Genomic DNA, 17,837 nt, shown 5'->3' with positions numbered 1-17,837 from the left:
TGGTTGATGTCTAATGTAAGCGGTAGACTCATCACTTTCAACTACAGTCAAAAACGAGACATCCAGAGAGCAGGTTCACAGTCAGTTCAGAGCGCTCCTGTGTGTATGGAAAATGTATACAGAGCGATGGAGCTCTGATGGAAATATTCCCCAGCAGATCGTCCCCGAGGATGTGGAACTCCATTTGCCTTACAGGTTTCCTCTCCCACCCCCTTCCTCCAGAGAGCGGTGATGTGTGATACATGTATTACCCCAACCCTCCCCCTTTTTTTTTTTTTTTAAACATCACCACAGGTCACTCCATTTTGTCCCCTACAGGAGTCAGCGCAGTCCACACCGTGAAAAATTTAGAAGTCTGAGGTTTGGCCTTTGGGCGGATCCTCTGTGAGGGTTGGACGGCCTTTTCGGGATTTGGTTCGACATTGTGTGGGCTTATATGTTTGGAGGGAAGCTCCTGTGTGGTGTTTCAAGTCTGTTAAGAGAGAACAGAAGAGAAAGAGAGGAACAACGTCAGCATCAAAACAAGGAAACAGGAACAAACAAGGACATTCAGAGTCCTTCCTTTTGTGATATCTGCATCTCAAAGTAATCAGTCAGCCTGTCAGCTTTGTACAAACACAGGGTGTCATTTTCAAACCGGAGCAGCAGGGTTCAGATGACACAGAGTGCTCTGACACACTAATTGCAAAGGTTCACAGAGAGGTAGAGAGTCCAGGGGGACATGAATCCCCCTTTCATAAAGACCTGGAAGGGCATCAAAGGAGAGCTGAGGGTCAACATCCAAACAAGAGCTGATGTCGAGGATTCCTCAAGCTCCAGAAAAAAATATTTTCTACATAAACATCCATCAAAAGAACATCAACTTCCTCTCAAAGTCACATTAATATTTGATGTGTAGTGATGACACCGTGTCCTCTGGGGAATGAAGCATTTTATTTATGCTCAGAGTTTTTAAACAAGACAAACAAACAAGTCTCACCTCAAACGTAAGTCTGCTTTATTTGCCGGAGTGTTACTTAATTACTTGCTTATTCTTAAGTTACCCCTAACTCAGTGTGTAACTTTTTAAAATCAGTGGTTTAATATGAGTGGTTTGATCTTCGAATAAATGATCTGGGATGTTATCATTCATGTGAAACGCATTGTGAGAAAAATGTTTTTTTTTTATACAAGTAATTTACTTGTTTTTCACCCTAATGCTGGGCTTCTACCATATCCATTGCTGTTCTCCCTTCCTTGTCTGTCAGCACCATAGACTACAAAACAAACCTAACAGTCTATGACATCATCAATTTGTTTTTGATAGAGGGTTTTGTTTCCATGCTGAATCGGCAAAGGTGCCAGAATGTAACAAAGCTGAACACACTGATTAGATTTGAAACCTACAAGCTTCAGAGACAGACTGGACATGGATCTAGTGAAATTTAACAGTTAGAAGAAAAGCTCACCTTTGGGTGATATATATTTTCTGTCTGATAGAGGCTGAGGTCAGGTTTTTCAGACACCAATCTGCAAAATTTAAAGTCTTATTTGAACTGCCACTGCACTGTCTGAATTATTTCATCTGAGCGACTGTGAACCCAGCACTTCAGTAGCCTCATCTACTGTTGCCATGCTACAGTTATAGTAATGAGGTCCCTGGATCTGACCCCTGAAAGCTCATTATGCTCAACTTTAAATACACATTCAGACACAGACAGAGCCTTCTGTCTTTGCTTTGTGTTAGTTTTGTCCATATTTCTGCATGTTTCCACAAAGCTTATTGAATTGGGCCAAACGGAATGCCAACGCAAAAAACACATGGAAGTAAATGATCAGAGACGGTAACATAGTTTTAAAGGACGGACACATTTTCATACACAAAGGGAGGATAAAGGGGCCTTAAGCCGTGGAAAGGGACAAACAATCGCTGACGATGGCAGCACAGTTCTATTCAGAGATTCACCAATTAGTGATGTCACAAATTGAGCAAATCTCTTGTACCTCACAGAGAATTCTGGTGTTGCTTACAGAACAGCCTGAAGTCTATTCCTAGGATTACACCAACGTGTATCTCACATTTTGAAAGTCATAATTTACCGTTAATCTCTGATATATATATATATATATATATATATATATATATATATATATATATATATATATATATATATATATCTATATATGCCCCCCCCCCAAAAAAAAACATGTTATTTTATGGGGCTTATTTTACACCTTTAATTACAGAGGAGAAGATAGTGGATAGACCAGCAAACCGGGCAAGAGTGGGGAAAAATGTGCAGGAAAGAGACGACAGGCTAGATTTAAACCTGGTCACCCGCCTCAGGGGGAACCTAGACTAGATAGACTAGGCCATCTGAGTCCCAAGTCCAACAACTAGACTTAATACTTTATTATTTTGATAATATTTACATCATCTCTCCTCCCTCTGAGACCAGAGGGAGACTGATTATACTGTTTTCTAATGGATCATTTTCAAGAGTAGGAACCAGGATCCAATTATGATGCTTGGAATATTTTTACCCATATTTGACCCAAATAGGAGTGTTAGAATAATATGTTCACAGGCTCACAATGTGACAATATATAACAGCTGACCGATTTTTTATGAGCAAGCTGCTGACCAATTTTTTGTAGACTTCTTGGAAACTTTTCAAGAATTCCTCAAAGTTTGTTGGAGCCAGTGTCAAAGTTCTGTGAATTTCTGACCCTCTACTTTTATCACAGTTTGATATTAAAGAGCAAAACATCACCCTAAATAACGTAAAGCACAAGTAAAGAGCAACATACCTCTAGCACCACTATGACACTCGTACAGATGGCCTTGTATAGCCGGGGCATCGACCTAGAAAGGGATATAAACAACACCATGACCATGCAGGCTGGAAGCAGACGACACATTTCACATTCATGAAAACAGCAGATATCCTATTTTATGGTTCAATTATTGTAACAGAGGACATGTTTTATCAAAGTCTTAGAATAAAGTTATTTCACTATGCAGTTGGTTAGAATATTACTGCTATTTATCAAACTTTTTTTTCTTTTTACATTTTGTGTTACAGATATCTAATTATTCCCAGCTTTGAGGCTAGATTACGCACTTAACAGAGACAGGAATACATATTACATTTAAGTTTAGAGAGGTTTTATGTTATCTACATTAGGGGAGAGGTTAAACTAGGTCAGGTTGTTTACCTTGTGGGATGGAGGTCTTTTTAAACAGCTACTGCCATCCTCTCTCTGCGGAGGTCAGCTGGGGGTCATTTAGAGTCTCTTTAATGGACGGGGCAAAGGCAGGCTCTTTAAACGACTGGGAGAGGGTCACATGACCGGAGGAGAACAGAAAGAGCAAAACAAGAAGAGAGAGCAATCCACCCCCCACCCACCTCCCCGTCCCCACCCTGATCCGAACACGGCCTTAGAGGTCAAGGAGGCTTTCATGCAGTGCCGCTCGCTGTTTGTGTCCCGGGTAAACATTCAGAAGTTAATGTGTGTTTACTGATGATGCCTGACGTGATCAGCGCTCGCCTCTCACCGAATTATGTGAGCAAACAGAGTGAGGCGCGTTTCAAGAGTGGTGATGTCGTTATCGCTAAATCCTGCAAATCTCAGTCGGGGAGATTTCCTTCCAAAATGCATCACATGGTGTCCAAATACAAACAGGAGACCAGCTTTATCAGATGACAAAGGCCGTTTACAAGGTTACACAAAGCCTTTCCATGTTTCCGTCAAACTTTCTGCTTCCAATTAGGAGTTTTAACAGCAATCTTAAAACACACTTTCTTTTAAATAAATATCTGTCTGGTTTTTATCATTGTGGGGTTGTTAGTTTAAATTATGAGTCTTTTTAAGAAATCCATAATTATTCTCTCCCAACACATTTTTTTTTGTTTCAAAATGTTTATTCAGCATCAACAAAGAAGAAAATATTAAAGGGCTTACATAAGCTCAAAATCAATATAGTTGAACAAATCTCTAGATGGGGGTAATTACCAATTCACCAGCATGTGATCGAGGATCTAAAAACTGGTTATCATATCTACAAAGTCAAAAAAAAGAAGCAAAAAGTGACATCAAGATGACCGATTGAAAGCCTCTAAAAGAAATCACAGAATTACAAAAAAAAAAAAAAAAAGCTCCTGGACTTTTGCAGCTCCGGTTGGTCCATCTACAGAAAGGATGAGCAGGGTTTTTTTTTACTATTTATAAATCTTTTAAAGTGGATGTTTGAGGGCCTTTATGATGAACACATCTACAGTTTTCAGAATAAAACAGCTGACAATATCCACAGTTGCACACCATGCTTTTATAAGCCCTTTAACACTAACAAACTATTATTTTACAAAAAAAGAGGAGGAAACAGCAAAAACAATGTTTACACTTTGACTTTTTCTCTTTTTTTTTCAGTTTGTAAATGTTTCATTTACAAGGGACACAATTTCACTGATTTACCCCTCAGAAAGAAAAATATCTACAGTACTGCACTTTCCTAGATCTAAGCTACTACATTTTAAGTGATCAACCACGCAGTTTCAAGGTTTGAAGAATAGAGGGTTAGAAATTAAATTGTACTGGCAGCAGTGCAGAAACATCGTATCAGCAGCTTTTACAGAGACATTCCCGAGTAAGAGCCTGATACGATCGCAGAGCTGAGAGAGGAACTTCATATTAAATCTGCGTAAATCTCAACGTCCTGTAGACTTCAAATGAAGGGGAGGTTACATATTTTTACCCAGGGGAGTATAGTTTTATTATAAGGGCATAACCAGCTTTTAATCATTAAGCGTCTGATTATTATTTGTCTTATTTTAGTTTTTGATTCTAAAAAGGTGGGAATGTCCATAAAAAATCCATTACTTGGGTTGATACAGCCATGAGGACTCAGGTGTGGGTTGTATAAACAGTTCAATATCTGGAGTATGGCTGCTCTCTGTACACTCCCTTGGTTGTTCGTGCAGACGGTGCTTTGCCGCGGTTGTTTGCCCACTCTTCCAGACCTGGTGTGAAGGAAAAAAGGAGAGACAGAAGAAGACACACAGACGTGTTCAGCTTAAATCGTTCCTTCATAGAAGCCTCTGCGAATCTATTTGCCTCAACACAAATATTGAATCGAGCACTCTGAATGCGCAGCATCAATGCTGCTCATCTCATAACAAAAGGCCTTTTTCAAAGTGAGAATAAAACCACTCACGCAGAGACACTTGACTTTCACCTGGAAGGATGCATCACAGATAATTGAATGAGAGGATCAAATAGCGACTTGAAAAGGACCCGTTTAGTGTCTCCCAGCAAAAAGGTCACAATTACCATTAGCCCAAATCAGCCCCTGTTCACCCCCTGGTACTGTCAATGTGAGAGTGCCAGTATCGATGGCACCCTTTGTCTGATCTTCAGCCAGCACTGAGGCTTCCCTAGAGCTGAGGCTCACAAAGGGTTGTTTTTTTTTCTTTCCTGTGTACAGCTCTCTGTTGGCAGCACATAGCCAATACCCCTTAATTAAACCTGTCAGACACTCACTGACAGACACTTTGAAGAAACAAACCAAGGTTACCTTGGGTTTTGGAGAACAAGGAGACCCATCAACGCTGTTTATCTGTTTCCTTTGAACTGTCGCCCTTTCCTGTGCGACCCAATGCCGCTGCGCTTTTTGTTTCATGTGCAGGGATGCTGCACCCTAATGAGCCCAAAGTGTGGGGTGCTTTCACGCATGTGTGGTCAGAAGAGTTGGGAGAAGTTTTGTGGAACTTCAACTTAAATCCAGACCAGTTTCTGCAGCACACATCAGCAGGCTGGGTTTTCAATGAGATGTGCAACAGATCAGAGTTCATGATTCATTCAGCAACCTCCGTCAACTATTGCTATAGCAAGAAACAGAGGAAATGAAGGCTTAAAATTCAGAGTTTTGAAGTTGGGAGTAAGTTTCTGATTTTTTTATGTACAAGAAATAATTAAATGTCCTTTCAAAAAAGGGCTTGTTTTGGAGAGCTTCAGAGGTTGAGTGAGGATAAGGATCCTTTTACCGATATGAAAAATAATCTGCTCCATGATCTTTAATCTAAGATCTGTTGCACACCTGGTTTAAAGCTATAAAATCCTGTATATGCAGGAGAGTTTATGTCCTATCATTGGTAAAAAAACAAAAAAAAGTCTTAGTAATTTTAATCTGAACCACATCCCCCTGACAAGTCCAGAAAATGTCTTATTTTAAGATGTTGAAGGACAAAAAACAAATGCCTGAGTTGCTTCAAGTGGGAAAAAAAACAATCTGTTGAAGAAGTGTGGAGGAAAATAACTGAACCTGTCTTGTTTCTTGTATTATGAAAGTATTCTTTTTTGAGTGGACTAAAAAAAGTACATTTTTTTTTACTCTTGACTTTTTTTTCTCACTTCAAGCAATGTTCTGTTGACATCTGTCAGATTCGTCAGTCTGATCACTGTCCATCTGTATCACTCTTTTTTACATATTCTCTCTTTTTTATATATATACTTCCTCTAAATTTAAACTGACACCTTATATTAAGGTTTAAAATGTTTTGCTTATTTGCACTGTTTTTAATTTACTTTGAATTGCCCCTGGGTACAGATACATTTTCCTGAACTGAATTTAATTCAGACATCTTTTATTGTTTTCTTTCTCTCTTTTTTTTTTAAATAACTTGAAATAAAACATTTTTTTTTTTTGGTCTGGTCAAGTTGATGCAGCTTTTATCACACAACACAGTGCTCTGAATGTCTACTTCTAATTGAAAAAAAGACTGACTAAAGATAATCAAACAGCTCATGTCAGAATTGACTGAGAAAAAAAGTCATGTTCGTCTTAATATTAACCACATTCAGTCCAGACAAATGTTTTACACCAAGATATTAAAAGACAATTAAAAATCAATAACAACCTGCCAATGGGGTATGAAAATGAAAATTTCTATGGCATCAGACTTATTTCAAGCCTTCATATTATTTTTGCTTACCACATAGGATTTTTTTTTCTACTATTTCAAACAATTCAGGTGTCATTTTTGTCTTCAGATACCTTGAGATAATTTTCGAGGGGGCTCTTCGGGGGAAAATGACTCATTTTGAGTAAAAGATAACATTTTTCACAAATATGTGGAAAATTCTTGTTTAAATTCCAGTTTGTGCAGCAAGTTTAAGTCTCATTCCAGACAAACAAGTACTCCTGTGTAGCTTTATACTAACATTAGATGTGTTCTAAAGTAACAAATCCTTTTGAGTCAATTTTATGACACAAAAAAAAAACAACTATTTTTTTTTTCTTATAATGATCCTTAAAGCTGGTTTGCATCTTAATTTTACCTGACTTTTCATATTTCAAAGAAGTCTTGAGTTTTTGGACCTCACAGCAGGAAAAGTAAATGTTGTGAAAATCCAAAGCAGCACTGTGTTGTTCCTACATTGCCTACATTTCATGTTAGACATGATTCAATAAAGAAAATTTAAAAGACAGAATCAGAGTTTAAATAGAAAAAATGAATTAAATCATGAAGACATTTTATATCCATGTTTCTTTTCATTTTAGACAACTGCTGTTTAAACATGATTAAATATTTATGCCCTAAAGCTCTTTTTTTCCAACAAAGTAAACGCTCTCTGCAGTAAAAGACAATGATTTTCTAAAAAAAAAAACCTTGATTTAACCTACTGTTTTTGAAAACATCAGTCATTAAGGATATTTTTAGTGATGTGGATGGTGCTCTGCAGAGCGAGGCCTTCAGACCCAGACCCCGTTCAGCAGCAGTCTGCAGCACTGAACTGTATATTATCTCCTCTATCATCTGACTGCACTCTGCAGCAGGCACGACCTTGGCCCACTTTTTCTTTTACCTGTCAGAAGCTGACACAGTATTGTTGAACATTATCTCAGTGGTTTCAACTCTGTCTGAACTCTGGCAAACGGAGCTGCTCACGTCTTTTTTTTTTTTCCAGACATGTTAAACTGGCTGTGAACCAGAGACCACTCATTTAGAGCCATTAAACATTGAACAGTTGTGTTTAGCTGACTGCAGAGCCAGAGTGAAACACGCTCATCAACATTTCTGAGGTTTGAAAAAAAAAAACAAACGTCGACTGGTTGGAGGTTCTGTTAGCTGAGGATGAGGACACGCTATGCTAACTAGCTCATGGCTATCATTAAAGTAACACATTAACTGAGCCTTCCACAACCTAAACATATACCTGTAGGCCATGCTTCATTCTTAGATATGAGGACATTTCAACCTCAAATCTCAATGTCTCAAACTGTGTTTCATTAACTTTTCATGTTTAACATCTGAAAGAGGAAAAACGATGCTTAAAATTAATGCATAATGCAGAGGGAGTTTTTTTTTTTTTTCTGATAACAGCTTCCTTGCTGGTCCAAGATAGACCTATTTAATGTTGTCTTTTAAATCAAAAACAAAGGGGATCACTAAATTTGGCCCAGACTGCTCTTATTTTCATTTTATTTAAAGAAGGGGCTATCAAATTTTTCAGCCCGTGAATCCAGAAATCTTGGAAACTGGGACCCCCGGCTGCAGGAATGCATTAATTGGCCAAAAACAGTCAAAAACAAACAAAAGGTCCAATTTATTGAAATCAGCTGATGTGTGTGTGTGCGTGTGTGTGCGTGTGTGTGTGTGTGTGTGTGTGTGTGTGTGTGTGTGTGTGTGTGTGTGTGTGCTTGTGTGTGTGAGACTACCATAATCCTGTACTTCCAATCTGGCTCCGCTTACACTCCACTGTTATCTTGATTTGGTTACCTCTGAGGTCTTCTAACATTTTCTGTTTGTGTAGCTTTGAACCTCTATTTTTGTTTACACTTTTACTATAATGTAGGGCTGAACAATTAATCAAATTTAAACCGACATCGCAGACTGCAATTGTCAAATTGCAAAGGCTGCAATTAGAAAAAAAAAAAAAGTTATAAAGTGCATCTAAAAAGTGCAATCCACAAGTTTATATATTTCAATGCTTGAAGCCGAAACTTTGTTTTTATTTAAATTTATGCACTTTAGTTTGTGTTGTGTTACTGACGAAAGATCAATAAGGTTTTAAGACATTTGATATTTATTTTATAAAAAAGTGCACTTAACATGTTGACATATTTCAGTGGTTGAGCTAGAGATTTGGTCCTATTCCCATTTCTGCACTTTATTCAGTTCGAAAATCATAAAAGAAAGGATTCATATTTATTTTCAGATTATTGTTAATACCAGGCCTCTTGTTCTTCAGAACTTTGTTCATTTCTCTGATTTTATTCAAGGAAATAATGATAATATTATTAAAAGTCAACAAGGCTCGAAGTTAAATCCATCAGTCAACATTCTGCTGTGATTGTAATAGTTAAATAAAGATACATTCAATTCATCCATCAATTCATCTCATTCATCATAACATGTAGGCCTGGCATTCAGGACAGACTAGTTTATATGTTGACAGTATCCTTTGTCGTGTTGGTCATACCATTGAACGGTTTATTGCTTGTGTTAAGTGAATAATGTAGAAGATAAATATCCCCCCACCCCAACAATCGCAATTGCAATAATGGCCTAAAAAATTGCAATAAGATTATTTTCCAAAATCGTTCAGCCCTACTATAATGGATGAAAAATGCCGCTGTATATAGTTTTCAGCTTTGGAAGGTAATTAATAACTAGCTCTATGAGTGTTTTGCAACCCCTGCTGTAGGAACCACTGAGGAGGATCTGTTTTGATTGCACTCCCTCGCCACCTTCTGGCCCGGAGTCTCACACACAATGTTGTAAATTACTTTTAGCGAGGCATGTGTTTGATTTGGAATTAAATGGAGATTGGATGGAATCAAATTTTCTTTGTTCATGACAACCTTTTACTGGATACAATACACTGAGGTATGGTATTTATCAGTGCGGTCACGAAGCGCTACTGTTTGAAATGTGACATCAAGCAAACGTTGTAGTAGCTGACTATATGTAGTGCTATCGGCAACGTGCTCCTAGTAGGCTAATGTGACAACTTGTAAACACTGTCAGTTTGTATGTAGTTTAGTAGGTGTGGTATTGCAATAGAGACTTAGACGTGCCATATATCAATCCGGTCCTGCTTGACCTGATCGTGACGCTAGGAAGTAGCAATTTAAAATAATCTGTAACCAGCAATAGTGGTGCTGATAATCTCATTATTATATATCTAGAAGAGACTTTTTCAAGTATCACTTTCAAACTTCTTACAGCCCCTTTAATAACTTAGGATGCAGGATTTTGTGTACGCTAATGCAACGTTATAATGATGCTTTAGTGTTCAGCAGAAATTTTTGCTCAGTGGCAGCTAAAATGACCAATCGGATGAGAAGATCAGCTAAAAATCTGATTACCGATCAATTCAAAATCAGCCCCAATCTAGTACTTGAGATCAGGATTGGGATATATTGGGATTTTAACTGCATTTTTTTTTCTCAGCTGAATGAGCTACATATGTATGTTTAATACCATAATAAAAAAAAAATAAAAAAGTAACTCGTAATCATATTTCTTTTTTGTTATTGTGAGTTTTCGTGCTATTGTTGGTCAGAGAGCTCAAGCAGCTGGAGAATGACAGCTTGAATAAATCAATCTGAACCTAATTATTCTGAATCCACAGCGTCACACTTTCTCCAGGTGCCAATGCAACAAAGGACTGACATGAAGTGAATGTGCGTGGGAGAGGTCTGCAACTCACCATAAGAATCATACGACTCCCCGCTGTGTCCGTACTCGTAGTAGTCATCTGAGCTGTGAACAGAGAGAAGAGAGCAATGAATGCTGGGATACATAGATAAATATGAAATATGAGAAAAAGATGTGAGGTTATCAGCAAACAAACGTAGCTTTTCTTATTTCTTCCGTTATTGGAGAAGATCAAAGTGATATTTGCACTGATTCAATCTGATATAATTTATACAGCGGCAATAAACACAAACACAGGGAGTGGTTTTGCAGATATATACGATGCTGAATTTGAAAGTAAAACACAAACAAGAGGAAGCTTTCAATTGCTGAAAAGTTGGGCTGCATTTGTGCCCCTACAAGGCAATTTCCTCAGGCGTATTACGGCACAAACTTCCAGTTCCGAATCGCTGCATATGGAGATCTATGAGAGGAGGCATCTTTAATGAAAAATAAAAAGATGGGGAGGCGAGGTGCGTAGCGCTTCATTTCTCACTTATTTATTTATTTCTTTATTTGCGGTCGCAGGTGAGATGCTGACAGAACAATCCTGCCTCGGTATCATTCAGTAACAGCGCTATCATTCAAGAGAGGCAATTCATCATAAGGCTGCCACTGAGCCGACACCAGCCATCACAGCTGGGTCCTCTCCGCCTGCCTGTCAGTCAGTCTGTCAGCGACAGCAGCACCTCTCTGCTCGCCGGATTAGAGAGCTGAAGGCACCATCTAAAACCCAACACAGCACATCAACACCCCGACTGCTGAGGGCAAAGAGGTGACGCTAATGTCACACCGCTGCCAGAGTAACAGATTACATTTCACTCCAGTTACTGTAATGGAGGAGCGTGTGATCTCAAAAAGCCAAAAAAGGTTGAGACAGTCCGCTCCATTATCAAATTACACCACAGTTTGCAGCACTCCAGGAAATCAATTTCTACAAATTCTGTCTGTTATTAAGCCCGTCTTTCACACTGCAATAAAAAAGAGTCTTCATAATGATCGACACTTCTAAATTAATCTTCATGTCACTTGCTTTCCTCTTTGTATATTCCACAAATTACCTGACAGAACAAAGATGCAGCTCTCTCTGCTTTGTCTTTTAATCAAAGTGTTACATGTGATGGTTGAGTACTGCACTGAGTACCATCACAGTCTTCAAAGGGTGGTTAAAAAAGCAGCTACTGTGACTAAAGAGCACATATTTCATGTCATGTTTTGTAATCCCAGAGTCGAGGACCTTCGCCTGTGAAAAGCCACCTACAGAATGTGATCCCGCTGAAGGACTTGGTGGTGAAAGCTAAATGGACTCGTATTTATGTTGTTCTTTTCTGGTCTTTCCAAAACCTAAAGTGCTTTCATGCCTCTCCTTTCATTCACCCATTCAGTCATTCATCCAGTCACTGAAATCAAAGGCTGCTATTGTTGTTGTTGTTGTTGGTAGTGCTGGCACCACCACAATTCAATGTTTGTCCATTCACATTCCCACACGGCTGTCACCGCGAGCAATCTGGGGCTAAGTGCAGACGACGCAGCTGGAGTCAAACCACCGACCCTTCAGTTGGATGATAGCCCACTCCAGCCACAGTCACCTCTTGTGATAATTACTGGGATTCAGGAAAAATATAATGCAAAAAAGTCTGTAGTTTCCGCATAATTTCAACAGAATTACTATGTTTTTCCCTTTGGTCAGAATTCTTGCTTATGTTGCTTTGGGAAAAAAGCATCTGATAAATGAATTTGTTGAAATGTAGAAGCGGGCTTTGTGGAGCAGGGAGTCTTAAAGATACAGCCGCTAAAACAAAGTGTCTCAGACAGAGGCTTGTTAGAGCCCAATATGTAACAAGGACTGACATGTAATAAAAAAAAAATGTAAAAAAACCCTGAAATGTAACAAGATGCTGAGCCAAAAATGTTATAACTTTTTGCCTATAATGTGACAACTTGTTACATTTTGGGGTGTTATAACGAATCAGGCTTTAACAGCCTGAAATAAGCTTTCAGTTATAACACCAAAATTTTGATCACACACTTGTTAGAGCCTAATTAGTGACAATGACCCAAAATGTAATAAAAGAAAAATATAATATGTTATAAAGTCTGAAATGTAATAACTTGGTGATAATGTAACAGAAGAACAGCCTGAATTTTAAATTCTTAATAAAGCATTAAAAACCCAAAATGTAATAACTGACCAAATATGTAACAAGTTGTTACATTTTAGGCAAAAAGTTATTACATTTTGGGCTCAGCATTGTCACATTTTGGATCTCTTAATAAATTTTGGGCTTTATTAAATTTTTTTAATCTCTCTGGGTCGTTGTAACATGTCAGGTTGTTGTGACATATCAGGCTTTAACAAAGCTTTTGCTTCGAGATGAAAAGCATCAGAGGTACCACAACCGAGCACAGCATTTTAGACTTTATCCTGTCCCTCTGGTGCTCTTGTGGTATATTTACAAGATTTGCTGCTCAAAAAAAAAAAAAATCTCTGTTTTATAAAACCCGTATTTCAGCCTCTGTCTGGAACATTTTGTTTTAGCTGCTGTCCCTTTAAGACTCCCTTTTCCACAAACCCCCTTCACTCTGACTGGTCAGCTGGAGGCATGTTGAGGGCAGAGTTATAGACATCTTCAGAGATGATGTCTTTAAAAATATGTGTGACAGGAGCATGGTTCAGCTCCATTTATTCAGACCAGTTAGTGCTCTTTAAACACTTACTTTACGACTGCAAGCAGCATAAAACTGTCTAGTTGTTCAGTGGTGGGCTTACAAACAAACTCTTCTCTCTGACAAACCAATTTAAAAATGTAACATGTATCACAGATGTATAACAGATGTATAATATGTACATATCTTTATTTCTAACAGACCAATATCTTAATACTTGCACGTGACAAGTTTTAAACATCACCAAAAGTTGAGGCCCGAAGTTGCTAGAGTTATTGGTAGGGATGGGTACAAAAATTTGGTAATTTTAGAGGTACCAACCAAATTCTCTCAAAAGTATTGGGTATCAATTCAAAGGTAAACCAAAAGGTACCATGTTTAGGTACCTAAATGCATTCTTGTAATTGTAAGGGAGTGGAAGAGTAGGAGATTTTCCATGCTGGACATAAACACAGCATTGCAAGAATAGAATACAATAGAATAGAATAGAATAGAATAGAATAGAATAGAACTTTTCTGTCATTGTAACAAGTACAATGAAATTACGTGGGTTACATACTGAAGAAAAAAAATGTTCAATTGAAAACAATATAAATTTTATCAATAAACAAAGTGATGTTTTTTTTTTTTACCACAAAAACACAAAAAATACTGAAAATTTGTACAGTTGAGTACCAGTACCAATTGCAAGGCAACAGCCATCAGTACTGTACCATTTCAAATGTAAAAGGTACCCATCCCTAAATATTAATGATGTCGATATAATGGTTATATATATACATCTCTCTCTCTCTCTCTCTCTCTCTCTCTCTCTCTCTCTCTCTCTCTATATATATATATATATATATATATATATATATATATATATATATATATATATATATTTATATATATATATGTATATATATATATATACATATATATATATATATATATATATATATATATATATATATATCCCTGTTTTTCTCGCACTCCTCCAATGTGTCATGAACCAGGAGGTGTTCATGAGGGTACCCTCATGATATGACCTCATCATTTCAGAAAGTCTGTCAAAGAGCCCTTGCAATTTTTTTCCTTTTTTCTTTTAGAACAGACTGTTTTCATCAGTTTACAGATAGATTTAGAGATTTCTGTAGAGGTTTGAGAATCTGCACATGGGTAGCCTAAACATCTAGCATGGTCACTTTATATCCTTCTCAGAATGTGGGAAAGCAGGATACCCCCTCTTTAATGCCAGCACAGAGGTTGGTCACACAATGAGCTGTCGTTGGATTAATTCACAAAAAAGGCTTTGTCCTCAACACCACATGGAAATGAGTAAAGCAGTAGATTAAATAGAATTCTAAATAGATTAATAACACAAATCTCTTTTAAAGACGATAATATTATGCAGAGTAAGAGTGTAACAACAAAATACTTATCTCCCATTTGTGCCAACATGAAATAAAAAAAATATTCCATATGACATGCTGTCTTGTCTTTTGTGAGAGCTGATCTTGCTTTGGCAGCTTCTCCTACAACTGCAAATGCTTCCCAGCAGCAACATGACACACCGATTGGCTGCTATATTGTTTCCTGTGACAATTTCTTGTTAGGGATGAACAAGACAGCAGGACTGACTGAGGACAGCGGGAGGAATCGTTTTAAGAGCACTGTGGCGGCTCAATGAGACATGAGACAGCTCCCTACAGAGGCTTGTGCCTTAAGTCAGGCTTAGCATAAATTTTACACAGTTCATAATTCAACTACAAACAATGCCAAGCCAGCAGAAGAAAACAAGGCGGATTCTCCTGTGCTAATACAGTCTCCCTGTGAGCGGCGAGGCCAGCTGCTGCGGCTCCGAGCGTGAGGTCTCCAGCCGGCCCTCGCGGCAGAGGTGCCACTGTGCATCTGCCACAGATGTCAAGTCACTGCAATATTCTTGACACCTCTCAATGGCCGACAGAAACAGAGGAGGGGAGGAGAGAGGGACAACTGAGAGCATGTTTGGCTCGTCATGTTGTGTACCCCGAGACAAGCTCTGACAGGATACTAAATAATTAGGTTTCACATTATGCTAAACACAAGGGGTGTATTCCTGAGAGGTCGTCTTAAAACCAGCAGCACTTCCTGTGAATGTGAGCAAATCCATGTGCCACACCTCACAGAGGCAAGCAGACATATCATTAAGGGTGTGAAGTATTGGATAATGTGGGCTTTTCTCTGTCATATACAACAATAAAAACATTAGAATAAAAAAGATGCTGCCCAGCAGTGCTTACAGTGTTTCAGAGGCTTGCCTACATGCTTTGTGCTGTCAGCATTTTCCCCTTCATTTATTTTCTCTATGGTTGTCCCACAAGAACCGGAAAAAAAAAACCCTCTCACTTAAATCTTGAAGTTTCTCAGTTGCTCAAGGCAGAAAAGACCAATAATAGCCGTCCGCCCTGGTGGAAGCTGCCAGTGTGGACCTGCTCTCTGCACAAAGGAGAGGAGTGCAACAAAAGCTGTTAGGCGCCTCTAATTTCTGAGGTGACATTTTATCAATACCACTACAAAACTTCTCTCCTTAGTTACTTTCTCTTCTCAATTACAGAGAGCGGTGAGTCTTGAGATGCTTCCTGAAGGTCAGAGATTTCACTAAAGTTCTGCTCTTTGTGTCCAGAGTTTGACAGCAGCACCTGAAGGCTGCTGTCTGAGCAGCAAACCGTCACTGTCATACTGATGGGCTTCACTGTTAATGAAATGACCGATTTTAACATGTGAATTTTATGACACCAAGGCTTTTCTAAGACATACACCCCTGAAAAATCCTGACAAAAAAAATGATTTTTTTTTATAGTTCATTGATGACTGATTGATGATTTATTGCTTGTTCTTCATCCTTCAAACATCCATGAACAATTTCTTAATTATTAAATTTTAATAAATATAAATCTTAGCATATGATTAATTTAAAATTGCTCTTGTTCCTTTAATTTTTATTTATTTATTTATTTATTTTTCCATTTCAGCCCTTTGCTTCTTATATGTTTTTATTCATCACTTTATCTGATGCTGTTAAGTATCTCATTTAAGTTTCTTAAAAAAGACAACAAAAAAAAAGAAAGAAAGAAAGAAAGAAAGGAAAGATAGATAAATAGGCCAATCAATTACCACAATATTTTGACACCAGTTTTTGCAAATCTATCAAGATAGTCTTCTCCTAAAATCTCAAATGACCTTAGTCCCGCCCTCAGGCACAATGAGCCAATCACGGTGCATATAGCCCATACAGTCAGACAACCTCCATCCATTGAAATGCATTGCAGAAAGTCAGTTTTTTGTTCTGTTTCATGAGAATTTTCTGAGATTTAAAAGTTTAAAATATGGTCTAACAGTGTTCATGGGATATGCAACTCCGACACAAAGTATCCTGAGAGGCTGGGTGACAGTGACACATCTGAACAGAGTAAAGTGTCTTCTTTGGATAAAGTTGTGCTGTAAAGAAACATCAGCTCTGTGTGAATCAAATGAAGAAGGATGTCTCCATCTGCTCTAAGGTCAGCTGACGTCGTATCTGAGGCAGCAGATTGTGACTTTGCTGTAAAGAAATATAAAGTTAACACTAACACCAACACTAACACAGCTAAAGTTAGCATAATGTTAACTCATAGCTGTGTTGTTCATCATGTCTCTTTGTTTGTTGGGAGTTCATTGGCCTGTTTGTTCTAGTTTTTGTTCTTTGGTGATGGTACATCATTGTTAGCTGTTGTCCAAAGGGCTCTAGTTAAGCTAATGTTAGCTTCTGGATTTTAGCTTCATTAACTTATCTGTAATAACTGAGATAACAAAGGTTGTCAAAAGTTGTGCAGAATGATACAGTGTAAATACTGTAGCTCAAACTAACAGAGACACACTCTGGGTAAAGATGGTAAAAAGGAGGTTATATTTTTGTCCTGACCAATGCTGATCCTCTTTTGTTGTCTGAGATGCTGATGCTAACCAGATGCTTTTTATCGACCTTGTCAAGAATAAAATGATTCATATCTTCCTCCAGTGTGGACTTTAGAGACTTTTGGGGACTGAAAGATGATCTGTGATCTTTCTGTCTCCAAAAATCATCAATAGCATTCTGTGACTGTGACACCTGCCATAGCACCTGTTACTAAATGTTCATTGGTTTTTAAGTGAGTGGTGGGGGCGGGGCTTAGCCATAGGTCAATCAAAGCCCCTGTAAGGAACTTTCTGTTTGTGCAGATTTTGGCGCCCCCTGTAGATGAAGAAGTGAATCTAAAGGCAGCTTTAGTTACAATGTGACTATGCCCGAAAAAGGATCATGATATTAAGTCAAAATGTTGGGTAACAGTGGAGGAGGCTTCTGAAATGCTGGTCTCTAAAGTGTTAGCAGGAGCCCTCAAGGACCGAAGCTGAAATGAAGCTTTTCAGACACGACTCAGAAGGAGCTTTAAATCTCATAAAGCTACTTTCTCAGCTCAGAGGACAATGCAAAGAAAGAAAACGGAC

General features: G+C 38.2%; 1 protein-coding gene across 2 annotated transcripts in view; it reads right to left on the bottom strand.

Moving 5' to 3' along the window:
- Positions 1 to 271: 271 nt before the first annotated feature.
- khdrbs3 (KH domain containing, RNA binding, signal transduction associated 3) overlaps positions 272 to 17,837 on the bottom strand; it is a 203,156-nt gene continuing 185,590 nt past the window's right edge. The window contains exons 8-11 of one of the 2 annotated variants that reach the window (XR_012599499.1): positions 10,696 to 10,748; positions 4,861 to 5,000; positions 2,791 to 2,845; positions 272 to 472 (exon numbers count right to left, since the gene is read on the bottom strand). Coding sequence is in view for 1 of the 2 variants with exons in the window: in XM_074686039.1 (XP_074542140.1) it covers positions 4,909 to 5,000; positions 10,696 to 10,748 (145 nt within the window). In the remaining variant the exon portion in view is untranslated. Of the gene's footprint in view, positions 473 to 2,790; positions 2,846 to 3,459; positions 5,001 to 10,695; positions 10,749 to 17,837 lie in introns of those variants that run through there. The other variant, XM_074686039.1, reaches the window with a different exon arrangement.

The sequence above is a fragment of the Halichoeres trimaculatus genome, unplaced genomic scaffold, assembly GCF_033239565.1.
Source record: "Halichoeres trimaculatus isolate MK-OKI-2021-1 unplaced genomic scaffold, fHalTri1.1 fHalTri1_scaffold_14, whole genome shotgun sequence".
NCBI classification, from domain to species: domain Eukaryota; kingdom Metazoa; phylum Chordata; class Actinopteri; order Labriformes; family Labridae; genus Halichoeres; species Halichoeres trimaculatus.
This window is presented reverse-complemented; position numbering and strand designations above follow the sequence as displayed.